This window comes from Euleptes europaea, chromosome 19 (genome assembly GCF_029931775.1).
Source record: "Euleptes europaea isolate rEulEur1 chromosome 19, rEulEur1.hap1, whole genome shotgun sequence".
In the NCBI taxonomy this organism is placed as follows: domain Eukaryota; kingdom Metazoa; phylum Chordata; class Lepidosauria; order Squamata; family Sphaerodactylidae; genus Euleptes; species Euleptes europaea.
Window position 1 is genome coordinate 33,195,123 of NC_079330.1, and position 26,180 is coordinate 33,221,302.

At 46.3% G+C, this 26,180-nt stretch overlaps 1 protein-coding gene and 1 non-coding gene across 3 annotated transcripts in view; both read right to left on the reverse strand.

The window, feature by feature from the left end:
• The window catches only part of ACACA (acetyl-CoA carboxylase alpha), a 257,765-nt gene that overhangs the window by 85,195 nt on the left and 146,390 nt on the right, over positions 1 to 26,180 (reverse strand). For both annotated transcript variants that reach the window (XM_056865593.1, XM_056865594.1), the window contains exons 37-40: positions 19,836 to 20,039; positions 19,019 to 19,174; positions 17,339 to 17,485; positions 844 to 1,113 (exon numbers count right to left, since the gene is read on the reverse strand). In XM_056865593.1, the coding sequence (XP_056721571.1) occupies positions 844 to 1,113; positions 17,339 to 17,485; positions 19,019 to 19,174; positions 19,836 to 20,039 (777 nt within the window). The remainder of the gene's footprint in view (positions 1 to 843; positions 1,114 to 17,338; positions 17,486 to 19,018; positions 19,175 to 19,835; positions 20,040 to 26,180) is intronic.
• Positions 19,522 to 19,593, reverse strand: TRNAA-UGC (transfer RNA alanine (anticodon UGC)). Its single transcript has one exon. It is a non-coding gene; the product is annotated as a tRNA-Ala (tRNA).

Sequence of the window (26,180 nt, forward strand, 5' to 3'; positions counted from 1 at the left end):
GGCTGTGGCTCAGTGGTAGAGCATCTGCTTGGCATGCAGAAGGTCCCAGTTTCAATCCCCGGAGTCTCCAGTTAAAGGGACTAGCCAAGTAAGTGATGTGAAAGACCCCAGCCTGAGACCATGGAGAGTCACTGCTGGTCTGAGTAGACAATACTGACTTGGATGGACCAAGGGTCTGATTCAGTATAAGGCAGCTTCATCAAACAATCACTCTACAGGGAGTGATTGTTTGGAAACAGCAGCCTCTTCATAGGAAAGCAACTGGCTCCAAACCTCCAAACATTTTCTGGGGAAGCCTTTTTTGTGGTGGTGCCCACTACCCTCTATTAACATTCCAAAAGTGCCCAGAGGCTCAACAGGGTTGGGGACCTCTGGGATAAAGGCTTGGCACCATGACTCAATAGTCTTAATGCCAGAACCCCTTGATTCACCTCTCCAGATAGAAATCTCAAGTAACGTATATTAAAAAGGTCTCTCTCTTTGCCTGAGGACTTGAAGAGTCACTGCTGGTCACAGTGGACCACACAGAGCTGGATGGTTCAATGGTCTGATACAGCATATTGCAGCTTCATCTATGCAAGACGCGCTAGAGATATTAAAAAATTCTAATTCTTTAAAATCTAATTCAAGTAGATTTGACTTCTCAATGCAAAGTATAATTGTAGGTTCTTAGGATGCTTTTGTGTGGAGAGTTTGGCCCTTCAACACTTATTTAGCTTATTAGACATATATTAATGTCAACTTAGAGTAAAATGAACCTGCTTTCCTCTTGAAATCAAGAGTCCACCAACCCGGAGTGCATGACGCTGATCTAGCATCATCCGCCATATCTCACATCCTTACTTTATAAGGGTCTGCTGGGTCTTCCCAAGAAACGTGGAACATGTGGCGGATCTCCTCAGCCAAACCGATCCTAGCACCACTGTTGGCAGCCACGTAGATCCGGGGGATGCCCTGTACCCGAGCGAGCTCTGAGGCCCTAAGAAAGAGCAGGTCTTCTTGGGGTCCAAAGGATCCGATCCGATAGGTGATATCGTTGCTGATGACTATGATATCCCTCCCTTCCGGATACTCTGGGGTCTTAAGGGTCATTCGCCAAGCTACCATGCCGATCTGCATTAATGAAGAGAAAGATCATTTAATTCCCCAGCACTTGATTGAATTTCTATCCCACAACAGAGATAATGCCTCTTACGATAGCCCTTCAGAGACCAACATACCTAAGAAATGGTCTCCCTCTCAAATTCTAATGTTCTAATTCTGAACATTCTGTCACACCATACTGTTTATGCTGATGGAGACGCAGGGCTGAGTATGCAGGGACCATACCGGTTTTTCTAAGCTAAGATCATCAGCAGAAAAAGGAGGTTTGACTGCCATTTAAATTCTGTTCACAAGGACTAAGCTAGACACAGCAGAGGAAGATCCAGGTGTCAGAATGCAGGACAGTCCCAATTATACTGAAAGGGAGAGGCAGAGTCTTGTTTTAAGGGAGTCTGCAGATGAGGGGATGGAACCCAGCCTCATTCTTGTTGCACATCACCCCATAGCCTGTCTCTCCAAGTATTCCAGAAGGGTTCAGTATTACTACTGGTTTTTGGCTAAGGAGGGAAAAAAGAGGACCATAGGTAAGCTGCTGGTAGAAGGAAGCATCCCCCACATGTTCCATCTGCTGCTCAAATCAGTTGCCCAATCCCTCTTTCTACATGATCGGGGCCAATGTGAGTTTGAAGAAGTGAAATGGCTTGCCAATGTAACTAAGTTAGCCTCTTTACTTTCTCCCAAACAGCAGCCATTTGGTCCCACTGGAAAAACTGGATTGCTATACCTGGAGACTATACTGCAGTGGGAAGACAGGATCCATACTGCATCCATGACACTAACAAAGACTTCACAGTACAGGCAAAGAAGCAAACAGGTCTGTGTGCAGCACACAAATATGTACTACACAACCTCAAGATGCTAGCAATGAGCAAGTCCTTCCTCTCTGCACCCAATGCATTCTATCATGACAGTCGTTTTGACGGGATCTCAGACCAGACAAGAGCTTACTTGTGGCTAGAATGATAGACAAACAACATGGTCATACTTAGCCCATCTCAAATTCTAATGAACGCTTGTAAGTACATAGCTCCTGATACGTTCCCAGATCTGTTAACACAACTCATCACAATAAATAACAAACCACCGCGGTGTACCAATTGCTAGAGCTTTAGGTTTAATGTAAGTGCTCTCTGGGTTGCACAATTGCCTTCCCCCTCCCTTCCAACTCCCCCCCCCCCCGCAATTTCCTGATAGCAAAATAGCCATTTTATGCCTACCTATGGGAAAAGGCCTAACCTATCTCAGCTCCCTCAATCTTCAGCCACTCTCTCCTCGTCTAACACATTCTTCCTGGCTGTTCTTAAACTCTTTATCCTTGGCAGGTAAGGCAAGCAGATTCAAGCAGAATAAGTGGTGATTGTATACGTGTGTGTGTATTGTGCTGCCATTTGGGACCAAGGTCGCTGAAGAAATCAACAGTTGACAAAACTATAATATACCGTTTCACTCTTACTCTTTTACTTCTAAATCAGGTTGTACCCAAAGCATAAACTCTGTTACTAACAGCTGTATTGACAGTGGGAAGAATTAACATTGCCACAACCCCACAAGTGCCTGCAATTAAAGAGCGGATTACTAGGATCCCAGCAAATAGCACAATTGTTCTAAACTAAGTTATGCTGTTCAATGGAAAGACAAAAGACAAAGTATTGGGGGGGATCTCTCTTAATCTCATCTTATTGATAGACTTTGGAAGCAAAAATATGGTATTTATATTGGCATATGCAACTGTTCTTCAATACTTTCACTTTCCCCTCCTTCCAGATGTCATTTCTAAAGGACTGAGAATGTGGGCTTCCATTGCCTTGCTACTGAGAAATGGAAGATATGCCACTCCAGACTTTGTAAATGGGAACTATGCACTCTGGAGGCAAATGAACTCTGAAGGACCATAGCACCATGGCAAAGTTGGCCTATCCAAGTCTGGGTGAAATACTACAGTAACACATTGGCTTAGCTTGCACTGAATTGGTTGACTAAAAGTAGGGGTTCACATGATAATTTTTAAAAGAGCAGCAAAATAAAAGAGTATAAATGGAAAAGAAAAATAAGCAAGAGGGAGGTGCCATGGCTCTATGGCAGAGCATCTCCTTGGCATGCAGAAGGTCCCAGGCATCTCCAGTTAAACGATCATGTAGCAGATGATGTGAGAGTCCTCAACCTGAGACTTTGGAGAGCTGCTGCCAGACTGAGAAGACAATACTGACCTTGATGGACCAAAGGTCCAATTCCGTGTAAGTAAGCTTCATGTGTTCAAGAGCTCAGAGGTTAGAGAGTCCACAGGAACAAACCGGAAAAGTGTTTCTAGAGTAACACCACAGCCTAAAACTAGATATTATGGCAAATAGGAGGCTGCCGAAAAATAGAAGCACCATGGCACCTTCTCCACTCGGTCGCACAAACTAGGAATGCACAACACCTGACATGGCATTATCTGATTCAGAGCTACACACACACACACTTCATTGTCTGCCACGTGGGGAACCTCAGCGTGTAATAATTATGCATGGAACATCCCCAGAAATTACAGAAAGCTGCGCAGGGCTTCTGTTTTCAGCAGCAGCTTTGCATTGGCTGTAACGTCTATTTCCAGCCACAGAGGCAGTTCTGAGCAGACAGCCAGTTGTGTTTTCCAAACAATGTATTGGCTGCCTCTCTGTAGCCACCAAGAAAGAAAAGGCGAATGGAAAAGAGCAGGGATGAGGGTGAAAATATATCTTGAAGATGCAAAGAGTCTAATTTAACTGTTTTTTTGTGTTGGCGAAATGATGTGTGCCACAGTATTTCCATAAGAAGTGAGGCCATTATTCTCCTGTAGAAACCCATTTGGCCTGAAAGGTATCACTGGCCGGGATGGGAAAATCAAACCAGATGAATTATTCATAGCCTCCGATCAGAAGCAATCATTATTTCTGATGTTCCAAACTGTGATTAGGGTTCTGTGCTGGGATGTCATTTGCTCCCTGGGTAACAACGGCAATACGGAATTGCAAGACAAGGAGAGAGAGAGATTCATAATATCCCGCCTGTATTGTTGTGTGTACGTAATTTTTCACATACGTTCCCGCTCTAGAGAAACACACACACAAACAGGAGATCACATGTTAAAATCGCCGTAGCAAATGAATAAACACACACAAGATATAACCCTATGTAGTGTTGGCATACATGAGAATTGCTCCTAAATAATCATGTTTAGTTTGGGAAACAAGTTACTTAAATGTCATGCGGTGTGTGTGTGTGTGTGGGGGGGTGGCACTTATACCTTACCCAAGTCACAGGAATTTCAGATTCAACAAGAGTCCATACAATGGGGTATTCACTGTCCTCCTCTGCCCATAGCATCCAAGGCAAATTTGTCCACGCTGCAATGTCATGGCATTATGGAGTTATGTGGGTTGACTGCACATAAAACACTGTGATGTCCGCACATAAATAAACTGTCCTAAGCATTATGAATTAAGCACATGGCTGCTTAATGCATATGGCTGGTTCCTGCCAGATTGTGATCCAGCCAACTTGCCTCCAAATCATGGCACAGAAATTTCTCCAGGAGATAGAAGTGTGTTCCAGTTTTTCCTCCATTTTCAAGCACCCTGATCATTAATTGCACTGACCTGGAAGGGCTGGGTCTATTCTTACAACTCCCTTTGGGGCAGAATGGTATTATTAGGGCGAACACAAGCCTGCTGCCAAAAACAGCATCACTGTGTCCAGTTCTAACTGCTTAGACAGTCGAGGGGTGCAATCTGAGCAGGAGAATGTTCTATTTAAATACGCAAACACTTGTTTTTATATTGATTGCACCTCCTCTGGGAGCCCCTCTAGAAGAGCCCATGTCCCAGGGCACCAAAGATCTGCCTACTGCAGTGTTCTGTTTCTAACACTGGTCAGCCAGAGAACACTGGAAAGCTCCCAGGTACAGCATGAAAGGTGACATCTCCCCTGGTTTGACAGCCTAAACCTGGTATTCAGAGATATACTGCTTTTGTACACACAGGTCCCACTCTGCCTTATCATGCCTACCAAGAACTGCTTTGCTGGTTCAGACCAAGGGTTTCATCTAGTTCCACATCCTGCTTCCAATAGAGGCCCATCCAGAAGCCTCCAGGAAGCCCACAAGCAGCGACTGAAGGAAACAGCCCTCCCCTGGTGGTTTACCCCAGCATCTGGCATTCAGATATGCTACTTCTGAACACAGAGGCTCCATTTATAAAAACATAAGAAGACCCCTACAGGATCAGGCCAGTGGTCCATCTAGTCCAGCATCCTGTCTCACACAGTGGCCAACTAGAGGTGTGACAACAGGGCACAGAGGCCAAGACCTTCCCCTGATGTTGCCTCCCAGCAGTGAGATTCAGAGGTTTAATGCCTCTGAACATGGAGGTTCCCTTTAGTCATCATGGCTATCTAAGGTGCACACTATCTACTGTGGTTATCAGGTGTTGTCAGAGCTATTCTCCACTGGGAATTTGTCTGCTGGTTTTTAAAAGCCACACTTTGTGGTAGATGAGTTAAAATAAAGGCTCCTCGGTAGCCTCCCATGCTGGCACTGAGTGAGCCGGGAGGTGCTTGGCCAGGCCAACATCACAAGCCCTCTTTGCATTCAGGATATTCAAAGCGCTTTGAGTGCCAGAGGAGAACAGCGGGTTAGAAATGCATTAAATAAAGTGGTTTTCACAGGGCAGCCTCCCATCCAAGCAATGGCCAAGCGGGGAGCCGCCTCAGTGGAAACAGGGCAGCAAGTTCACATGCCCAACGGCCACTCATCCTCTGGTAGAAGAAAAAAAAGGGTAATGAAACCCAACCTAGGAAACAGAATTTAGGTACCCAAGGTTGGGTGGGATACATAAAATATATAGATAATGAAAATAAAATTTATTGAAGGCGCTACATCAAGATAAAAATTATTTAAAAAACATTAAAACAGAACAATGGCATTTCCTAAGGTTGATATCTATAACCCCACGCCAGACGCGTTTAGGCCTTTTTGGCCTTCCTCAGTGGTCAATTGAAACCCATGTAAAACATACACACATTTACAGATATCAGACCAGGCATGTATATAGGTTAAAAAAATAGAATAATAATAGGTTAGTCTCTATTAAGAAGCCAATTGTATAAATCTTAAAAGAGATGTTTGGAATTACTTAACAAACATCTCTTTTAAGATTTATACAACTGAATGGGTTTCAATTGACCACTGACCAAGGCCAAATAGGCCAAAAAACACGTCTGGCATGTGGTTATAGAGATCAACCTTAGGAAATGCCATTGTGCTGTTTTAACGTTTTTTAAATATTTTTTATCTTGACATAGCGCCCTAAATAAATTATATTTTCATTATCTATATATTTTATTTACCCTACCCAACCTTGGGTACTCAACATTCATCCTCTGGGCCAGCACAGAAACCCAAACCGAACTGCTGATGGCTGTGTGCAACTCTGCCAGTAACCCTTCACCTAATTCGGTCCAGCAATGCTGGGACACACCGGGAAGGAGATGGTTTAGAACAGGCGCCCAGTTAGACAATTCGAACTGAAGAGCACTGCGAAAGAAGAATGGTGGCACCTAGTGTCAAAAGGGGGAAATGACGCTGGACTTTGTGTTGCGCACCCAGGGTCACAAATGCATACTGTCTTTTGCATCATTGAAAAGAAGAAGAAAAATTCTTCATAGGGAAATCAGGAAAGGAAAAAAGGGCTCATGCGCACCCACCCCTCCCCATGCCTAGGAAGAGAGGCTTTCTGCGTTTACCACCCAGGTGTCCAGAAAGGCACCATGTGTTAAACCAGAGGTCCCCAACCATTTTGAGCCTCCGGGCATATTAGGAATTCTGACAGAGCATGGTGGGCGCAAAAACAAAATGCCAGCCGCAAAATGACCTCCACAGGTTAACTTCAGTCACACAGAGAAGATCCTTGTGCTATTGTGGCAGTTAAGATCCTTGAGCTATTGTGGTTGGGCGCGGTGGAAGCTAATCCGGAGAACCGGGTTTGGTTCCCCACTCCTCTACATGAAGCCAGCTGGGTGACCTTGAGCTAGTCACAGTTCCCTTAGAGCTCTTGCAGCCTCACCTACCTCACAGGGTGCCTGTTGTGGGGAAGGGGAAGGCGATTATAAGCTGGTTTGATTCTTCCTTAAGTGGTAGAGAAAGTCGGCATATAAAAACAACAACTCTTCTTCTTCAACATTTTAAAAAATCTGCGCAGCCAGTCAAATCTCCAACAGTCAGTCATAATCCTTGCTGGGCAAAAGCCCTACCTGGTCCCACCCACTTCCTAAAAACACTTGGCGGGTGCCAGGAAGGGTGTCTGCGGGCACCATGGAGCCCACAAGCTTCACGTTGGGGACCCTTGTGTAAAACCATAAAGGGTCACAGAGCAGAGAGAACAAGGGTGAGGTAGACTAGGACTGGGAAGACTCCGCTTCAAAGCCCCCCTCAGCCCTGAAGCTCTATTTGGCCATCTCTCGGCCTAATCTACCTCACAAGGTTGTTGTGGAGATAAAATGGAGGGACTACCTTGAGCTCTTTGGAGGACAGGTAAGATGATAAATACATAGATTATTGTGATGAATGGTTTAATGTGTTTCCCAACCTAGCTTTTACATCAGTTGATCAGACTTAAGCTAGCAAAACCCAGAGGTCTTTATGCCTGGTAAAATGTGAAAACGTTTTTTTTTTAATCACATAATGACCCACACCTCCATAAAAAAGGAAGAGAGAACTGAAGAAGGTCAAAGAAGAACATACCCAATTCCCCCATCTCAGTGTTCAAGGAAGATATTTTATTTATCTTCCCGCCTTTCCACCCATAGTGCACTATGGCGCCATACGGCATCATGCTGCCATATTACATTATGATGTGGCAACAGAGGGGCACATCTTTATTCCCTGAAAATGGATGCAGGAATGCAAATTTGTGTCTTGAGCTGAAAATACCAACTTTCATTCCAATTTCTCAGCCTGCAAAACATTACAATTTACTCTGCAGCTTCCTTCCTCCTTGAGAAATAGGGAATTGAACTTGAAATGTAGAATTGCGCCTATATGTGTACACAATTTCATTCCAAGATCTTAGTGTTCAAGGGAGGCATTGCGTTGCAAGAAAGTACCAAACATGCAAGTAGGCAAGCCTTAGTTTCCTTGACCAATAATGTTGGATACTATGCAATCAAAGACATTTGCAGTAAAGCCACCAAGGGCAGTCCCATGCACCACACATTAATGATAGTCTGTCCTCCAGGCTATGAAGGCACCATCTTTAGAGAAGGTTTCCAACAGATTTGTTTTCCAAATGCAAAGAAGTTAAAAACAGCTGAGTCCACGGTTAACCTACTAGGTATAACTCCTTCAAGCAGCTGGCTGCTTAGATTCTTCTTTATTTATTAAAACATTTATACCCTGCCTTTCTTGTAGTTTATGGGGGCTTTAGATTGGTTGTGCACACCAGAGAATGTGGTCTAGTGTTATCACTACAACTCTTTTATCAATAACACAACTGGATACAAATCCACACACCCCACCCTAATTCCTCATTTTGGCACACAACAGAAAATAATCCTGCTGATATCTGACGAAAGGAGCTTTGACTAGTGAAAGCTTATACCCCAAAAATCTTGTTGGTCTCTAACGTGATACTGGACTCTAGCTAATCTTGCCGGGAAACTGATCATCCAATTCTCCTCCACGAGCTTCTCTCATTGCTAGCCACAAAACACAAAGGTCACATCTCTCAATCAACTTCCTCAGATATTGCTCAGTATATTTTGATGGGTTATGTGTGAAATATTCCAAAAACTAAATTGCAGAATGCCAATATATATTAAACAAATGATACAAATGCCTCAACGACAGCAGAGAACTCAAATTGCATTTAAAAGTATATACTCTTTTGGAAACATCTGTAGATCTAATTCTAATGTGGCCCTATCTATGGATACTTAAATCCGGAGATTAGGGCCATGGACAGATGACAGATCTTTCTATAACCCTGAGAAAAGTCTTGGGTCTACAGAAAAATCTGAAATCTTAAAAAAAAGAAAAAAGAAAACATTGGGGGTTAACTCCCTGCAAATGACAGAAGCAGTACCTATAGCTTTAAGAAATGAATGTCCTCAGTGACTGTTGCTAAACATCCGCAACAGTATTGCCAGACTTCAAGCATTGGTTTCTGTCAATAAAAGGCAGGGGAGAGGGCCCTTTCCAGGGTTGTTTTGGCCTTTGAGAGAGGACTCATCAGGGCCAGAAACAACAACAGACAACTTGTTACTACACAACTTGCCTGACTTACCTAGCCCTGGCTTCTTGCTCAACAGTAGACACCCCACATCAATGTGGGGTAGTGGTTAGAGTTTCAGATTAGGATCTGAGAGACCCAGGCTCAAATCCTCACTCTGCCATGAAAGCTCACACACACTCAGCCTAAATTACCTTACAGGGTTATTGTGATAATAAAATGGAGGAGATGAGAATGATATAACCCATTTTGGTTCCCTGTTTATAATCCAAAAGTCCAAGATTCTCCCCCTCATCTTGAGTTTTCAAAAGTCAGATTTCTGCACTGTCAGGATGATGGGATAAGACTTTGTTCAAGCATATTCTTGCATTGTGTGACCAACTATGAGCTGGAAAACACAATCCTAGCTACTAGATTTTAGTACTCTCTCCTGCTTGCTACTTTAGATCTAAAGTAGAAGCACAGAAGCTCTACCCACAAAGAGAGACAACACATTCCATCCAGTTTATGTGGGCTCTGGCAGCTAAAGAGACCTTCAGTTTGCTACCTGGGCTTAGTGGGTCCAGCAGCTACCTTGTGTGACTTGCTGGTCTCAGAACCCACAACCACTGGACTGGGGTGCTAAATTTTACTGGAGCTGCAAACCTTACTCAGTACAGTCAACTACAGCTTCAGGGCCACCACTAAGAAGGGCAAATTGTAAGTAATGGGGCTGAAAACTAAGCAAACACTTCCTTCATTTTAGAGGGTAGACTACTGTATTTCTGATACGTTATTGCAGTGGGTAACATAGAAAAATTCCAAATGACTTTTGATTTCTAGTAATGAGGGGTAGCTTTCATGTTTATTAAAACCAAAAACGTCTCACATACTTCCTTCAGCAACTCCAAATAGGTACCCAGCTATTTTAATGACACACGGACAAACTTAATATTTGATCATTCAAACCCCTGGATGGTTAAAAGACAAGAGGTTAAATAACTAATTAGTCTATCAGCCAACCAAGACGTTGGAAATGTTCACATTTATTTAATTGATTAATCATTCCACTTGATATATTAAAAAGCAGATGATGAATCAATGAAAAATCCTTTCATCCAACCCATTTTTCCACCTCCTGCCTTGTAGTCCTCTTCCGTAAAATAATTTTCAGCCACATCTTTATTATCAGGGGAGTTTCACACATTACATGGCAGCAAACCCAGATTTTGTAATGCATTTATTTATTTATTTATTTATTTTATGCATTTGTTAATTATGTCCTGCTGGTCTGTCATAGAGCCCAATGCCTCATACATGGGGGTTCCCATCCAGGCACTGAGCAGACCCTGACCTGCTTAGCTGCATGCAAGGTATCTTTATCCCACACCCTTCCACTGTACCCTGGTTCCAGTGAGTGGAACTCTGCACCCAAAACCTCATTCTGGCTTCTCGCAAGCTCATCTTTGCATCAGCAGCACTAGAGACTTACTTTTTAAAAAGAATCAGAATCCTAGGATTGTACTTATACCCTTTCTTCCATTATTTTTTTTTTGGGGGGGGAATTCTTCTTTTCAAGTCTCTTTTCTTCATAAATTGTAGAGCAGGAGCCCCCAATCTTTTTGAGCCTGCAGCCACTTTTTCTTCTTCCATCATGGAACAAAGGAGTCTCATGGCACTGACCAAACCCACTCTGGCTTAGCTTCAATAATATGGAACCACCTCTCCAGGGAGGTGGCCCCACTCACCTGGCCCCACTCACTTTCAGTCTTTAAGGAGGAGGCAGTTGAAGACGGTTTTATTTAGGACCACATTTGGTTAAGTGTACTAAAGGTAAAGGTAGTCCCCCTGTGCAAGAACTGGGTCATTACTGATCCATGGGGTGACGTCACATCCTGATGTTTACTAGGCAGACTGTGTTTACGAGGTGGTTTGCCATTGCCTTCTCCAGTCGTCTACACTTTACCCCCAAGTAAGCTGGGTACTCATTTTACCGACCTCGGAAGGATGGAAGGCTGAGTTGACCTTGAGCCGGCTACCTGAAACAGACTTCCGTTGGGATTGAATTCAGGTTGTGAGCGGAGCTTTTGACTGCAGTGCTGCAGCTGACCACTCTGCAGTCCTGAATTGTGATTTTAAATTTTTGGGTTTTTTAAAAATGTATTTTTATTTTATGTATTTTATCTATGTTGTGAGCTGCCTTTAGCTCTATAAGGAAGAAAGGCAGCCAATAAATGTTATAAATAAAAAAATAAGAGATAAATAAATAGATAGAGCCAGTGTGGTGTAGTGGTTAAGAGCGGCGGTTTGGAGCAGCGGAGTCTGGAGAACCAGGTTTGATTCTCCATTCCTCCACATGAGTGGCGGACGCTAATCTGGTGAACTGGATTTGTTTCCCCACTCCTGCACATGAAGCCAGTTGGGTGACCTTGGGCTAGTCACACTCTCTCAGCCCCATCTACCTCACAGGGTGTCTGTTGTGGGGAGGGGAAGGGAAAGTGATTGTAAGCCAGTTTGAGTGTCCCTTAAGCGGTAGAGAAAGTCGGCATATAAAAACCAACTATTCTTCTTCTTCTAAATAAAATGCCCTCCTGTCCACAGCTTGTCATTTCTGCATACACTCCTCGGGGAGTGGTTGACAATCCTGGCCCTTTAACGAGCATGCCTTTACCTTACATGTGTTCACACACATGGTCATGATCATTTTACATTTTGAGAGGCATGTGCAAACAAAAAGAAATCCATGAAGATCACCTCAGGATCCAGAGGGACACTAATAAAGGAGGTGTTGATGATTTCACTACATTCGATGAGGATAGCTTCAGCAGTGGCCGTAGTGGTCTGCAGCAGCAGAACAGCTGGATTTGAGTCCAGTAGCGCCTTAGAGGCCAACAAGGTTTTGAAAGTCAAAGTTCCCAAGGGTACCCCCCCCCATTGAAATAGATCAGTAAAGTATTCGGTTTTGACTGGATTGTGGCCAAAGGTTTAGATCCCGTGGGAAGACATCCACAAACAGAAGGGGGAATGATTTTCGGCAGTTCCTCTCTCCCACTGCACATCTCTGACTCCCTGCCCCCTGTGCCCCTGCAGCAGTATTTGGGTGGGTGTTTTGGATTGCAGCGGGAGGGGGGGGACACAACTGCTCCACTGATGTAAACCCCTTCCTTCAGCAGAAATAACTGCTTGCTCCAAGCCACAGATTTAAAATCATAGCAGGCTGGCAGGAAACCAGAGTAACTTCAATTTAATTTTCAGAGATATTCATTTAAAATATGTTTGCTGCTTTCCAAATTTGCACCAAAGAAAAATCCAAAATAAATTTAAGACAACATCAAATAACTTAAAGCAGCAGTATAATTCAATGAGAATCAGTACAGTATAAACCAAGTGCAGAGTATAAAACTTCGTTCTAAAGCAGAAAAATCATGAGCCCCTCTTTAAAAAAAACCTTTAATATAAACAGCAGCGTTCATAACATTCATCCCAACAAAGAAAACGAGCAAAAAAATTTTTTAAACCCTTCAAAAGTCAAGTGCCTGAGCAATGGAGCAGAGCCCCCCCCAAGTAACAGTTTAAGAAAGCCTATAAGAATTTTTTTTTAATAAAAAAACTCTAGCACGGGTACAAAAATTTAGCAAGATGGTGTTAGGCAGGAGGTTTGGGGAAGGGCATTCATAACGAAGGTGTGACAACAGAAAAGACTCTGTCCTTTGTGGCACGTTGCCTTCCCTGAAGAAGCTGGGCACACAAAGAACAGCTCCAGATGGACCTCAAAACTTGGGCAGGTTCGTCAGGAATGGGTGGTCCTTGAGGCCAGGAAGTGGCCCAGTGGCTGAGTCAGGGCAGAGCTGCACAAGCTCCACTGGGAGCCCATCCTTGCCCCGGGCTTAAAGCCTAGCCTCCTCCCCCACCCCCCATCTCGCTATCCAGGAAATTCCCACCCCTCACAAGTAGCTAGCCCCGCACCACCAACTGTTGCAGCAACTGGCCTAGTTGTCTGCACGGTAACCATGCTGCTCTGGTGAAATCATAAATAAAACGCTGAGAGAAACTGCTGTATACAATTTGTCAGTAAACCAGAATCGCTCCTTTCTCAAAGCATCATTGTTCCTCATCTTTAAAATGGACGCATCCACTGGCCTCCTGCCTTTGCATTAGCAGGAGAATTTTGATATTGGAATCCTTGATGATGCATTGAAACTAATACGTCAATTGGCATTTTATGGGGCGGGGGGAATACCTTGCTGTACAGCTTACAGGTGCAGCAGGAGGATCCCATTCTGCAACTGGTTCCAGTCGGCAGGTCCCAGAGTTTTGGCCGACAAGTGAAACTAAACAAAAAACTAAACAGATCCTTCCAGCATGAAAGACTGCCCACCTCTCATTTAAATGTCCTGCTTGCAGAAAGTTTAGGGCATACATGGAGTCCGAGGGACAGAGAAAGTCCTCCAAGGGTTAAAAGAAGTATGTGCGTGTGACACAGAGAGAGAGTGCGCGAGGGAGAGTGGCTGGTCTTTGGGTACAGGGTTCCATATAATAAGACTATTTGTATTCATGCTGGCAGAGTAAACACTACACGTTCATGCCCAGGCAGCTCGGCAGTAGTAATTTCAGCCACAACACAGCTCTCTCCCTTGGGAATCTTTGCTACTCCCCTGGCCTCCAACCACTCCAAATGCAGAACAAGAGCAGAGAGAAGGGGAGGGGGGGCACAGAGGGAAAGAAAAAAGCACGGAGAGAGAAGGGAGACCTTTCCTCTGGCACTAGAGCCTGGCCTTGCTTTAGAGGAGAAAGAAAATTGACGAAGGTCTCACGACGGAGGGACGGAGGGGGCACGGATTAAAATCAGATGGGCTTTTGAATCGATCATCCCCGCCCTTTCAGATCGGAAACCCTCATTTTAATTTTGTTTCTCCCTTGCGCAGACTGAAGCCGCCAACTCTACCTTTCTCACCATTTTTGGGACCTCTCACACCAAATTTTTCCCGGTAAACTTGGGCAGTCTTGAGAGTTATTTTTGGTTCAACTGTGTGTATGTGGTGTAAAAGAAACCAAAGAATCGGGAATGCCAGTGAGGGAAATTGGCAAAATGACAACACAAACAAAACAATACAAGAACACACCCCCCTTCCAAGTTAAAGCCTGCCTTCACTCAGATTTAAGAGTAGTCGGGTCATTTATTGTACCTTAAATCCTGAAACAGAACTAAGGTTCAAGTTTCCCTGGGCAAGACACTACCCAATAGACCCATTTGCAGAAGTGGGCCCTCCGTGTTGGTTGGGTGTTAGGGTATTTTCCCCTCTCTGGCAATGTTAATAGTTCAGCATTTACACAAAGTATTTCACACGCTCAATACGCAAAAACAGAAGCAAGCCCTCGCCCCTCCGCCTCCTCAAAAGCTAACAAATTCTGTTGTAGTGTGAGCTTTCAGACTAACATGGCTAAATTGGAACATCACTTACATTTTCACCTATAATTTATTTACTTGGTTTACTTTCTCCCCAATGGGGAGCCAAAGCCCCTTACATCGTTCTCGTCTCCTCCCTTCCCCTGGATTCTCACAATAATCCTGTGAGGTAGGTTAGGCTGAGAGCACATGGGTGGCCCAAGGTCATACAGCATGTTTCCACAGCAAAGCAGGGATTCAAACCTGGGTCTCCCAAACGTTAGCCTGATATTCTAACTACTACACTATGCTGGCTCTGCATAAAATCAACAGCCTTGTAAGGTAGGTCAGTATTACTGTCTCTGTGTTATACACAACAGGGATTAGGGGTGAGAGGCAGCAGCTGTTCAAGGCTAACTAGTAGGGTTCAGGGCCAAGGGAGATCTGGACTGAACCTCCATGAATAGAGGCAGCACACTGCTGAGCTAGAGTTGCCAGCTCCAGCTTGGGAAATACCTGGAGATTTTTGGGGTGGAGCCTGAGGAGGGCGGGGTTTGGGGAGGGACTTCAATGGGGTATAATTCCATCTAATCCACTTTCCAAAGCAGCCATTTGCTCCTGGTGAACTGATCTCTGTCGCAGGAGATCTCCAGTCACCACCTGGACGTTGGCAACCCTACTCCAAGCAGAAGATGTTGGGTGAACAACAAGGACAGGCTGTTATATCTCCTGTGCTTCTTGGAAGCATCAAATGGGTCACAGGGGGAAAACCAGATGCTGGACCTCTGGTTTGAGCCAGCAGGGCTCTTTGGATACTTCTATCAAAAGCAGTTATGCTGTGCTTTTCCACCTATGCCCCAAGCAGCTCAAAACACGAAACATACAAAACATACATCCCATGTAATTGTAAAAGCCTCAGTTTCAAGAAACAAAACAAACAAAACAAATGGCAGAGGACTTCAGACTCAGACTCCTTGGAAGGTCACAGTAAGCTTTTGCAGGGCCGTCTCTCTCACAACCCTAAGCATGCTCTACCTTTGCACAAGAAGCAGAGTACACAGATCTGCTTTTATAGCTCACATGGCATTGCTCCATAAGGAAAACCATGGTAAGAGCTGCCCAAACCATCTTGCAGGCTTGCAACCCGGGACTAATATAATCCCAGTTGAACCCAGAAATATTCAAACCTTTGCCATTCCAAGATCCACCTCATAAACCCAACGCACCACATGGAACCCACTCCCAGTCCTTCGCTCCACACTTCCTCCTTTCTTCCCCGGGTCCATTTTCTATCTCCTCTGTCAGGTTGACTTTGCATTCCTTGTTTCGACTCTGGCTTCAAGGCCGTTTATCAGTGCAGCCGCCAACTGGCTTTGCTTTGCCTTCCTTCCCAGGGTCTGAAGCCCGTGGGAGCTTGGTACCTCCAACTGCCTGTATTATCATGATATGACTGTACTGTGTCTGTAATTCTCCATATAACCAAGTGCTCCCCCATCCCCCTTCGTTCCTGCCTTTTGATTCCTAAGCTCTGCATACCTGTACCAATAAACCAACTCTGCTGGACTATCTGTCTCTTGGTGTGGCTATTGGACTTTCAGGACAAACAAGTGCTTACATCCTCCTCCACACAATCCCACGTATGGGGTTGCACATATGGGGGCCAACCACAACCTTTTCAAAGCTTCTACCTGGAGTTTGCTCATTCCTCTTTCACCCTCCCGTTGCAAACTCTTCTTATACCTCCCTCGCCCTCCAAATTGTTCCTTGACTCTCTTTTCCTGCTTTAGTTTAAAAACAACAGCAAATGCTCCTAAAATACAATTTAAAATAAATCAGTAGTGGTGTCAGTGATGTGATTCACCTTAGTTGAGCTAAACAAGGGTGGCTAGCAGGCACAAAGGAAGGCCTCCTGTCCTTTTAATAGAGGCTTAATGAGATCTTATTCACTTGTGTGCCATGAAAGGGCTTCAACTGCCCAAGCTTCACACACATTGGTGGTAGAAAGTGCCATCAAGTTGTAGCCAACGTCTGGCGAACCTGAGGAGTTTTCAAGGCAAGAGATGTTCAGAAGTGGTTTGCCATTACCTGCCTCTGCATAGCGACCCTGGACTTCACTGGTGGTCTCCTATCCAAGGACTAACCATGGCTGACCCAGCTTAGCTTCCAAGATCTTAAGAAATCAGAGTAGCCTGGGCCATCCAGATTAGGGCAAAACAGTGCTGGAAAGTGTTGTCAAGTCGCAGCCGACTTATGGCAACCCCATAGGGTTTTGAAGGCAAGAAAAACACTGAGGTGGTTTGCCATTGCCTGCCTCTGCATAGTGACTCTGGACTTCGTTGGTGGTCCTATCCATGTACTATCCAGGGAGGGCTCTGCTTAACTTTCGAAATCTGACAAGATCAGGCTAGCCTAGGCCATCCAGGTCATGGCTCACACAAATTAAGCCCCAGTCAAAGGGACAGGACATTCTCCTCCAGGCCTAGGCTCACCCCAAGTGGGCACCCTGATGTACCTCTTGAAGACCAAATATATCCATGCGCCCACCCTGGCTGTGGACGTTTCAAGGGAGGGTCACAGTATTAGCAACAAGGAGAAAAAAAGTGAACAACAAAATGGTACAACTTGCCTCATTTCCTCCCGGCAGCCTGTTCATGTGCACCAGCTGCCCCTGGTCGTCCAGCACCAGTTCTGTATACGTCAAGATATCAGAAGGCAGAGGAGGGTCTGGCAGGACTGCGAGCTCATTCATGGAAGCCCAGAGTTTAATCAAAGACTAGAGAGAGTGAGGGGAGGGGGGAGATGCCTGTTACAAAACAAAATACTTCACTCTTCGCACTGGGATCAGAGGCAGAAATCGCTGCCGCTAACAAAGACTATCTAACAAAAACTAGCCGCAGCATGAAAGAGGACAAAGCCTGTGACAAGGAGGCCCTGAAACTCAGAGGCAGAGGTCTCGTGTTCAACCCCAGCCAGCCTAAGGACCCCTGCCTTGGTTTACCCAGGCAGCAGAATTAAAATGCTCAAACAGGCAGCCTCTCTTGCCCAGCAGCAAAGCACCTCACTGAAGCAGAGGTGCGGCTCCAGATGTCCCCAGGATTTCCATGCAGCAGGCTCTGGGAGAAGCCGCATGCACAACCGCCCCCCTGTGTGAGTCAGGAGCGGCCTGTCAGCACTCTTCAGCTTCCCTGTTCATGGGAAAGGGGGAACAGCTGGAGTTTGTCTGCTAAAGCCAGGAACTTCAAGGCTCTCTCCAGAGCCAGAAAGCAAGGGGGGGGGGGGATTTTCTCTTCCTGTCTTGTCCCTCTTCTCCCCCTCCACAGTTTTTTGTTCCCTGACCTCAATTAAAAATTAAAAAGCTGCATTTAGAAACTGAAGAAGGTGGGCTGTAATGACACCAACAACAAAAGATGGGAGGGAGTAAAAGTATGCTTGTCTACATTTAAACAAAATCCTCTTCTTTCCTACCCCCCCCCCTACATTTCTCAGAGTGGAGCGAGCCCCCCAAGAGGAGTGGTTAGTGAAGCTGCATTTTTTCCTACCTCTTTGGTGGCTCTGCCACAATTCCCAACTGCTTCTTTCTCTTAAGGACAATTATTTTATTTTTGTTTCATTTACCTTATTTATGGTCCACCTTTCTCAGTGAGACCCAAGGCAGGTTACACAGTAAGTCAGTGCAATCAATAAAATGGAGACGTCTAACAGGCAAAACAGTAGGACTATGATTACAGCTACCCAAAATAAAGTTTAGATTCCGGGCATGAAGCTGGGAGGATAGAGCTGTACCAAGGGGACGGAGTACCTCTGGATATAAGGCACTGGGAACTAAGCTTTCTCACTCTGAGAGGGAGGGCATCTAGAGAGACAGGTGGTTCCCTTCCTGTGGTCAGGGTAGGCAGGACCAACTTTCATTTCCTGTTCCTGCCCAGAATCACCCGCCTTCTTCAGTTTCTCTCCTACCTCGCAAAGGGAAGGCAGCAGCAGTGTTTGCTCCATAGAAGCAACCCCACGTGGAGGCAGACTCTTCGCCCCTTTTGCCTCTTACTTCTCCATCCGTCCCTCTTCTCCTCCCTCGGGAGGGAGATTGTCCTCGGGGAACAGCCGGAGACTGCAGCCTCTGTCCCCGCAGCATAGATGGCATGGTAGAGAAAGACGCCAGCGCCGATGGGTTCCTCGCTAAATAAGCGATCTATTGCACACCTTACACATAAATCCCCCCAAAGCATCTGGGACTAGCCCCTCTTTGACTCAACAGCACCTGGCTAAATGGACCCTCTTGTCAGACAACATTTAAGATTGCAGCCCTTACCTGTCGAAACATTTCAGGGATATCGTAGACATATGTTGTTCCCAATGACTGAGCCTGGAATCTCTTGGATTGGAGCAAGTCCTTTGTCACATACGGAGTGTTGATCAGCATTCCGTGCAGTGGCCCTTGTTTATCACCATAAGCTTGGAACATAATCTAAAAGAAGGAAGAAGAGTTGCCGACTTTCTCTTACCACTTAAGGAAGAATCAAACCGGCTTACAATCACCTTCCCTTCGCCTCCCCACAACAGACACCCTGTGAGATAGGTGGGGTCTCTTGGAGCCTTGTCACTTTGTTCGAAAGACCCGTTAGCAGATTGTGTCATTTTTGTTATGCTGCATGTTAAGACCTAAACCTGTGGTCACATGAACACATGAAGGTGCCTTATACTGAATCAGACCCTGGGTCAGTATTGTCAGTATTGTCTCCTCAGACTGGCAGCAGCTCTCCAGGGTCTCAGGGTGAGGTCTTTCACATCATCTACTTGCCTAGACCCTTTAACTGAAGATGCCAGGGATTGAACCTGGGACCTTCTGCATGCAAAGCAGATGCTCTACCACTGAGCCACAGCCCCTCCCTTTAGGACAGGCAGTAGAAGAGATTTCCCTCTTAGTCCTAGCTTTTCCAGAGAGAATCTGGACCTCAGTAGGCAGCAGGTCTCATTCACATGGACACCTTTTGAGCATACACAAGCCTTCTTGTGCATAACATGGTAACCAAGCAACTAACTCTTCAAGATCTGAATCCCACTTACAAGTGGGGGAAAATAGAACATTTGTCTCAGTTTGGGAAACATCAGATCATGACCAGCTGTACCTGGGAGGTTCTGGAGTCCGTCACTTCCTTGTACAGGCTTATGTCTAAGTAATAGCCCGATTCGTTAGTCAGGAAGAGCCGGATGGGAATTGCCTTGCCGGTTGGCGTCAGCCGAATGTTGATCTTAAGCTCTGCCTGAAGAACTCGTAGTTTCCATAAGCGGCTGCCGTAGCGCATCACCATACTCCGCACAGACTCCTCAATCTGAAGAATATGAAGGAGGAAAAAAGATAACCTTGAGCACAGGGCCAGATGAACCATTGTGTAAGTGCTCTACAAAGTAAGAACCAAGCCATTTTTTTTGCAGGCAGAACCAGAGGATACAGAGAGCGAATGGGAGGTAGTTGTGAATTTCCTGCATTGTGCAGGGGGTTGGACTAGATTACCCTGGTGGTCCTTCCAACTCTATGATTCTATGACTGATGCTGTCAAGCGGATTCCCGACATCTCTGCCCTACTTTTTCCGTAACATCTGGTATCATTGCCTTGAGAATTTCACTGCTACTGGAAAGCAGCCGTGAAACAGAAGACTCTCCATAGAGTGCTGTGATGTCGCTTTGTTTGATAAAATTCAGGGGAACAGGGTAGGAGAGAGGAAATAGTATGCTGTTTTTGGCAGCAGCCCAGGGGTTCCCCAAACCACCTCTTTAACTGCCAAGAATTGCTCTTGATGCTGCCAAGGAGACTTTGGATAGTTCCCAGAATGCTACCATCTTTGAAAGGCATGGTGGACTCACTGGAGGATATTTGGGACCTGTAATGTCAAAGTGTAGATGACTGGGGAAGGCACTGGCAAACCACCCGTAAACACAGTCTGCCTAGCAAACATCGGGATGTGACGTCACCCCATGGGTCAGGAATGACCTGGCGCTTGCACAGGCGACTACCTTTGCCATTTTAATGTCAACCCACTTTAAAGGGTCTTTCCATCTTGTAAAGATGCCTTGAGAGCTAATTTTTTTGCCCTACTTAAGGTAATTTTAGAAGTTAAAATTATATTTTTACATGTTGCAAACAGCTTTAAAGCCCCAACAGCCCAAAGCAAGAATGGATGGGTAGAGATCCAGTGAGGTGTAGTGGTTACAGTGTGGGGCTAGGAAAAACAGTGTTGCTTACCTGTAACTGTAGTTCATCTACTGGTCTTCTGTGCAGGCACACATGGCTACTGTGCATGTGCAGGCCAGCCGTGGAGAAAATTATGCTGGAAAGCTCTAGAAACTTCGTGCCTCTCACTCCCCTCCCCGCCCCATGGCTCTTCCTGCCCAAGCGGTCATGTGACGGGGAAGGGCAAGTGGCCATCCCTCCAGTTCTCCTCTTCGCCGCTGAGGTACTGCCCAGAAAGAAGCAACCCACAGCAGGGACAGAGGGAGGGATATGTGCCTGCACAGAAGACCACTAGATGAACAACAGTTACAGGTAAGCAACACCGTTTTTTATCAGCGTGGCTTCTGTGCAGTCTCACATGGGAGAATAGAATCATAGAATCATGGAGTTGGAAGGGACCACCAGGGTCATCTAGTCCAACCCCCTGCACAATGCAGGAAATTAACAACTACCTCCCCCCACATCCCCAGTGACCCGACCCTCCCCCCGCCATGCAGGATCCCACAACCAAAGCACTCCCGACAGATGGCCATCTAGCCTCTGCTTAAAGACCTCCAAAGACCGGGACTCCACCACCCTCCGAGGCAGCACATTCCACCGTCAAACAGCCCTCACCATCAGAAAGTTCTTCCTAATGTTTAGGTGGAATCGCTTTTCTATTAGTTTAAATTCATTACTCCATGTCCTAGTCTCTGGAGCAACAGAGAACAAGCTAGTTCCCTCATCAACATGACATCCCTTCAAATATTTAAACATGGCTATCATGTCTCCCCTCAACCTTCTCTTCTCTAAACTAAACAAACCCAACTCCCTAAGTCTCTCCTCATAGGGCATGGATTCCAGACCTTTGACCATTCTGGTCGCCCTCCCCTGGACACACTCTGGACACACTAAGGAAAACACAGGAGGCAGGAGTGAGGTTGCAACTAACACCCTTTATTTACCCTACAGAACTGACTGCAAGATAGCCTTACCCACTACAGAGTCGGCCTGGGTATCTATATCCATGGAATAGTGATGAATGAACGTTGCAGGGCTGGACCAAGTGACCGCCCTACAAATATTCAACAGGCTAACTGTCCCCGGAAGGCGGCAGAGGACGCTACCGCCCTAGTGGAGTGTGCCCTTAGATTCAATAGACACTCCCTGCCCGCTGCCCCATATGCAACGGAAATCGTCCTGGAAACCCATCGGGCAATGGTCTGGGCCGAAGCATTGCAACCCTTCCTTGAACTAAAAAAACATACGAACAAATTATCATCTTTCCAAAACGGTTTTGATCTGTGCAGATAAAATAAAATGGCCCGTCTCACATCTAAAGTGTGTAATGACCTTTCTTTGGGTGACTGAGGGCCTGGAAAAAAAGTGGGTAAAACTATATCCTGCGAGGTGTGGAACCTCAGAACCATTTTGGGTAGAAACTTGATACTCGTGCGAAGGACTAATCTATCGCCATGAATCTTCAGGAAAGGGGGGTCGTGTCGGAGTGCGGATAGGTCGCTGACCCTCCTGGCCAACATGATGGCCACTAAGAATGCTACCTTGTAGTTTAGGTAATGTAGCTCACAAGAGGCCAGTGACTCAAATGGTTTGGACATCATATCAGTAAACACCACAGATAAGTTCCATTGTGGCAATGGTGCCCTGATGGGGGGAAACATATTATTAAGCTCCTTCAGAAACCTCTTGCACAGGGGATGGGAGAATAAGGAGCGGTCCCCTATACCCTCGTGTAGAGATGAAATGGCTGCTAGGTGTACCTTTACTGAAGAGTTCGCTAGCCCTCTGCCCTTGAGAGATAACAGATACTCGAAAACCTGGGCCAACGGTCATGTGCTTGGGTCAACCCCCTTTCCCTTCGCCCAGGACTCAAATTCCCTCCATTTGCTACTATAGGAATGCCTAGTGGAGGGCTTCCTTGATGCTACAAGCACTTCAGCTACCTCGGTAGAAAACCCCCTATTCAATTAATCAGCCACGCTGTCAAGTGGAGCGACATAGGGTCATGGTGCCACATGTTCCCGATTGAGATGACGTCCAGGACATGTGGGAACATGTGGTTGGAAACCAAGGCCTCTTTGGCCAAAATGAGGCCACCAGGATCATTCAAGCCCTGTCGGCCACTATCTTCCCAACTACTCTGTGCATCAGTGGAAAGGGCGGGAACGCGTACATCAGACCCCCTTGCCAGGGGATTTGGAACACATCTCCTATAGACCTTGTATCCCTTGCTGCTCTTGAACAGAAGGTCTGACATTTTGTGTTGTCTCTTGTAGCAAACAAATCTACAGAGGGGGTACCCTACCGATCTACAAGCTGACGCATGATGCGATCGTTCAATGACCACTCGTGCTGCATGTCCAGGTCCCTGCTCAGGGCGTCGGCCACTACATTCGTCTGTCCTGTGACATGTATGGCTGTTAACGAGGTGTGGTGCTGAGTAGCCCACTCCCTGATGAGGATGGCTTCTTTGCAGAGCCTCCGTGATCCCGTGCCACCTTGTTTGTTTACATAGTACTTCGTGACCATGTTGCCCGTTGCAACAAGAATCTGTCTCCCTTGCATGGTCCCTGTGAAAGAGATCAGAGCGTATTTTATAGCCCTGAGTTCTAGTAGATTAATGTGCATCTGGGACTCCTCGCTAGACCATCTACCTTTTGCCTGTAGGGACCCACAATGAGCCCCCCATCCCCTCAGTGAAGCGTCCATAAAAATCTGGATCTCGTGCGTCCGCACGCCAAACCAGACCCCTGCAAACAGGTTTTCCTCCTAGGTCTACCACCTAAGGGTTTTCACCACTGCCCTGGGAACAGATAGCATCTTTCTTTGGCTATCAACATTCGGTCGGAAATGCTATAAAAACAATAACTGAAGCGGTCTCATCTTAAGCCATGCTAAGGGGACCACAGCTGTCGTGGAGGCCATGAGGCCCAACACTTTCTGGACACAAACCGCTCTTTGAAAACGGTTCCTCTGAAAAGCCTCTACCATTGACTGGATGGCCCTCACTCTCTGCAATGGGGGAAACATCTTGGCCTGCTGGAAGTCCAAACCCGCGCAAATGAATTCCATCCTCCGTGAAGGTTCTAACCGTGACTTGGTAACATTAACAATCAACCCTAGTTTTTCCAGGAGTTGGGGGAAGAGCTGACCACCAACCAATCGTTTAGGTAGGGAAAGATGGCGATACCCTGCATTGCCAAATATCCGATTACCTCGCCCACACAGTTGGAGAAAACACATGGGACAGTAGCCAATCTGAATGGGAGGACATTGTATTGAAAATGCCGCCCTCGCAAGAAAAGCGGAGAAACTTCCTACACAATTTATGGATGGCTATGTGAAAATAGGCATCTTTGAGATCTAAAACTGCAAAGAACATGCGGGTGTAAGTAGTGTGCCCACCTCTTGGATCCACACCATGCGGAAAGGTCTCACGTGAATAAATTTATTCAATTTCCTGAGGTCAAGGATAGGCCTTTTGCCCCCTCCCTTTTTGTCCACTAGGAAATATCTTGAATAAAAACCCTGACCTGTCTGGTCGATGGAGACACGACTAATTGCACCCTTTTCGAGCAATTCAGCAACCTCCGCTTTCAGTTCCTGGGGAGCTTGTACGTCCCCTTGTGGGGAATGGAGGGAAGGAGGACAATCATGCCATTCCAGAAAATAACCTTCTTTTATTATAGTCAAAACCCAACCATCAGAGGAAATCAAACACCAGTTAGAATAGAACTTTGACAGCCTGTCCAAAAACCGCAGCTCAGGCGAAATAGAGCCAATAACGGTCAGTCATTGAGGCCCCTTCTTAGGATTGGGCCTATTTTGTGGGGACCTATCGCCTCTCTTGTTCCTGTTCTTAGGGGGAAACCTCTTTTGCTCAGGGGGTGCGAACGGTTGCCAACCCTGAGATTGATAGTGGTAGGGGTGAATCGGTAGCCTATTGTAGTAAGAGGGAGTCTGCCTGGGTCTATATCTAGACCTGAAGTTGGAGGAGGATGTGGGCACTGTAATGCCCAACAATTTGGCTATGGCCCTATCCTTTTTGTACTTATGGAGGTATTCATCCGAAGCCTCGTTGAAAAGGGCCCGCTCATCAAACAGCACATCCTCCAATCTATTCTTAGCCTCCTGAGGCAAATTTGAGGACCTCCGCCATGAAAAACGTCGTAGCACTATGCTGGAAGCCATGATTTTACTGGCGGCATCTGCTGCATGTCTGGCTGAATATAGCTGGTGACAGACCAATCTATATCCCTCTGATTGCACAGCTCTGGCCACGGGCTTCTTCTCCTCTGGCACATAGGAGAATAGGTCCATTGCGTGCTCCCATAGAAGCATGTGGTAACGGGCCATTAAGACACCGTGACTCGCGATCCTAAGGCCCAGAGAACCTGCAGAATAAAATCTGCGGCCCACGAGATCCAATTTCTTACCCTCCTTGTCGGAGGGAGAGGAATATGACCCAGTTTTGCCCCTGGCCGGGAGGTTGTCAGCTATGAGGGAGCTGCTCTGCGGATGTTGGTATAGACAAGGGTGTTCCTGTACCTTATAAAGGTTATCTACCTTCCTGGGGATCAGAGGGTAGGAGGCAGGTTTGGACCAATTAGAAGTGGCAACATCCCTAATGCCTTTAACCATGGGAATGGACACCGGCTCAGCTTCGGGGGAGTAAAGGACATCCATTATAGGGTCCATCTCCTTGGGTTCAGTAGAATCAACTTTAAGACCCAGAGCCTTGGCCATCCTGGCCAATTGCTCGTTGTAAGCCCGAATGTCCTCAGACGGTGAAACCGGAAAGGGGTCTCCCACCACCTCGTCTGGAGAGGGCCAAGAGGATGTTTCAGACTCTCTCCTAGAAGCCCTGGACCTGTCCTCAGAGTCCGAGGTTTCAGGGTTGAGCACCTGCCTGGCGTGGTAAGCAGGTTCTCATGGCGCTGAGGCTCTCGACGTCAAAGCCACTGCATGGTCCCTAGGGAATCTAGATTGATGCTTCGGTGCCAATGCGCAACTCTGGGATGTAGAATGGGAATTTCAGCGTCGATGTTCCTCCCGATGATGAGGCGAAGGGGAGTGCCGGCATCGTTCCTTGCGCTGGTGTTGAGGTGAGTGGGTCTCTCGATGTCGATCGGGTGCTGAATAAGGGTCCCAACATTGGAGAGACGATTCACGGTGCCGAACCTCTCTGTGGTGACGAGGGGAAGGGGAACGGCAGCAAGAGCAGCGGCCTCTCTGGTCCCA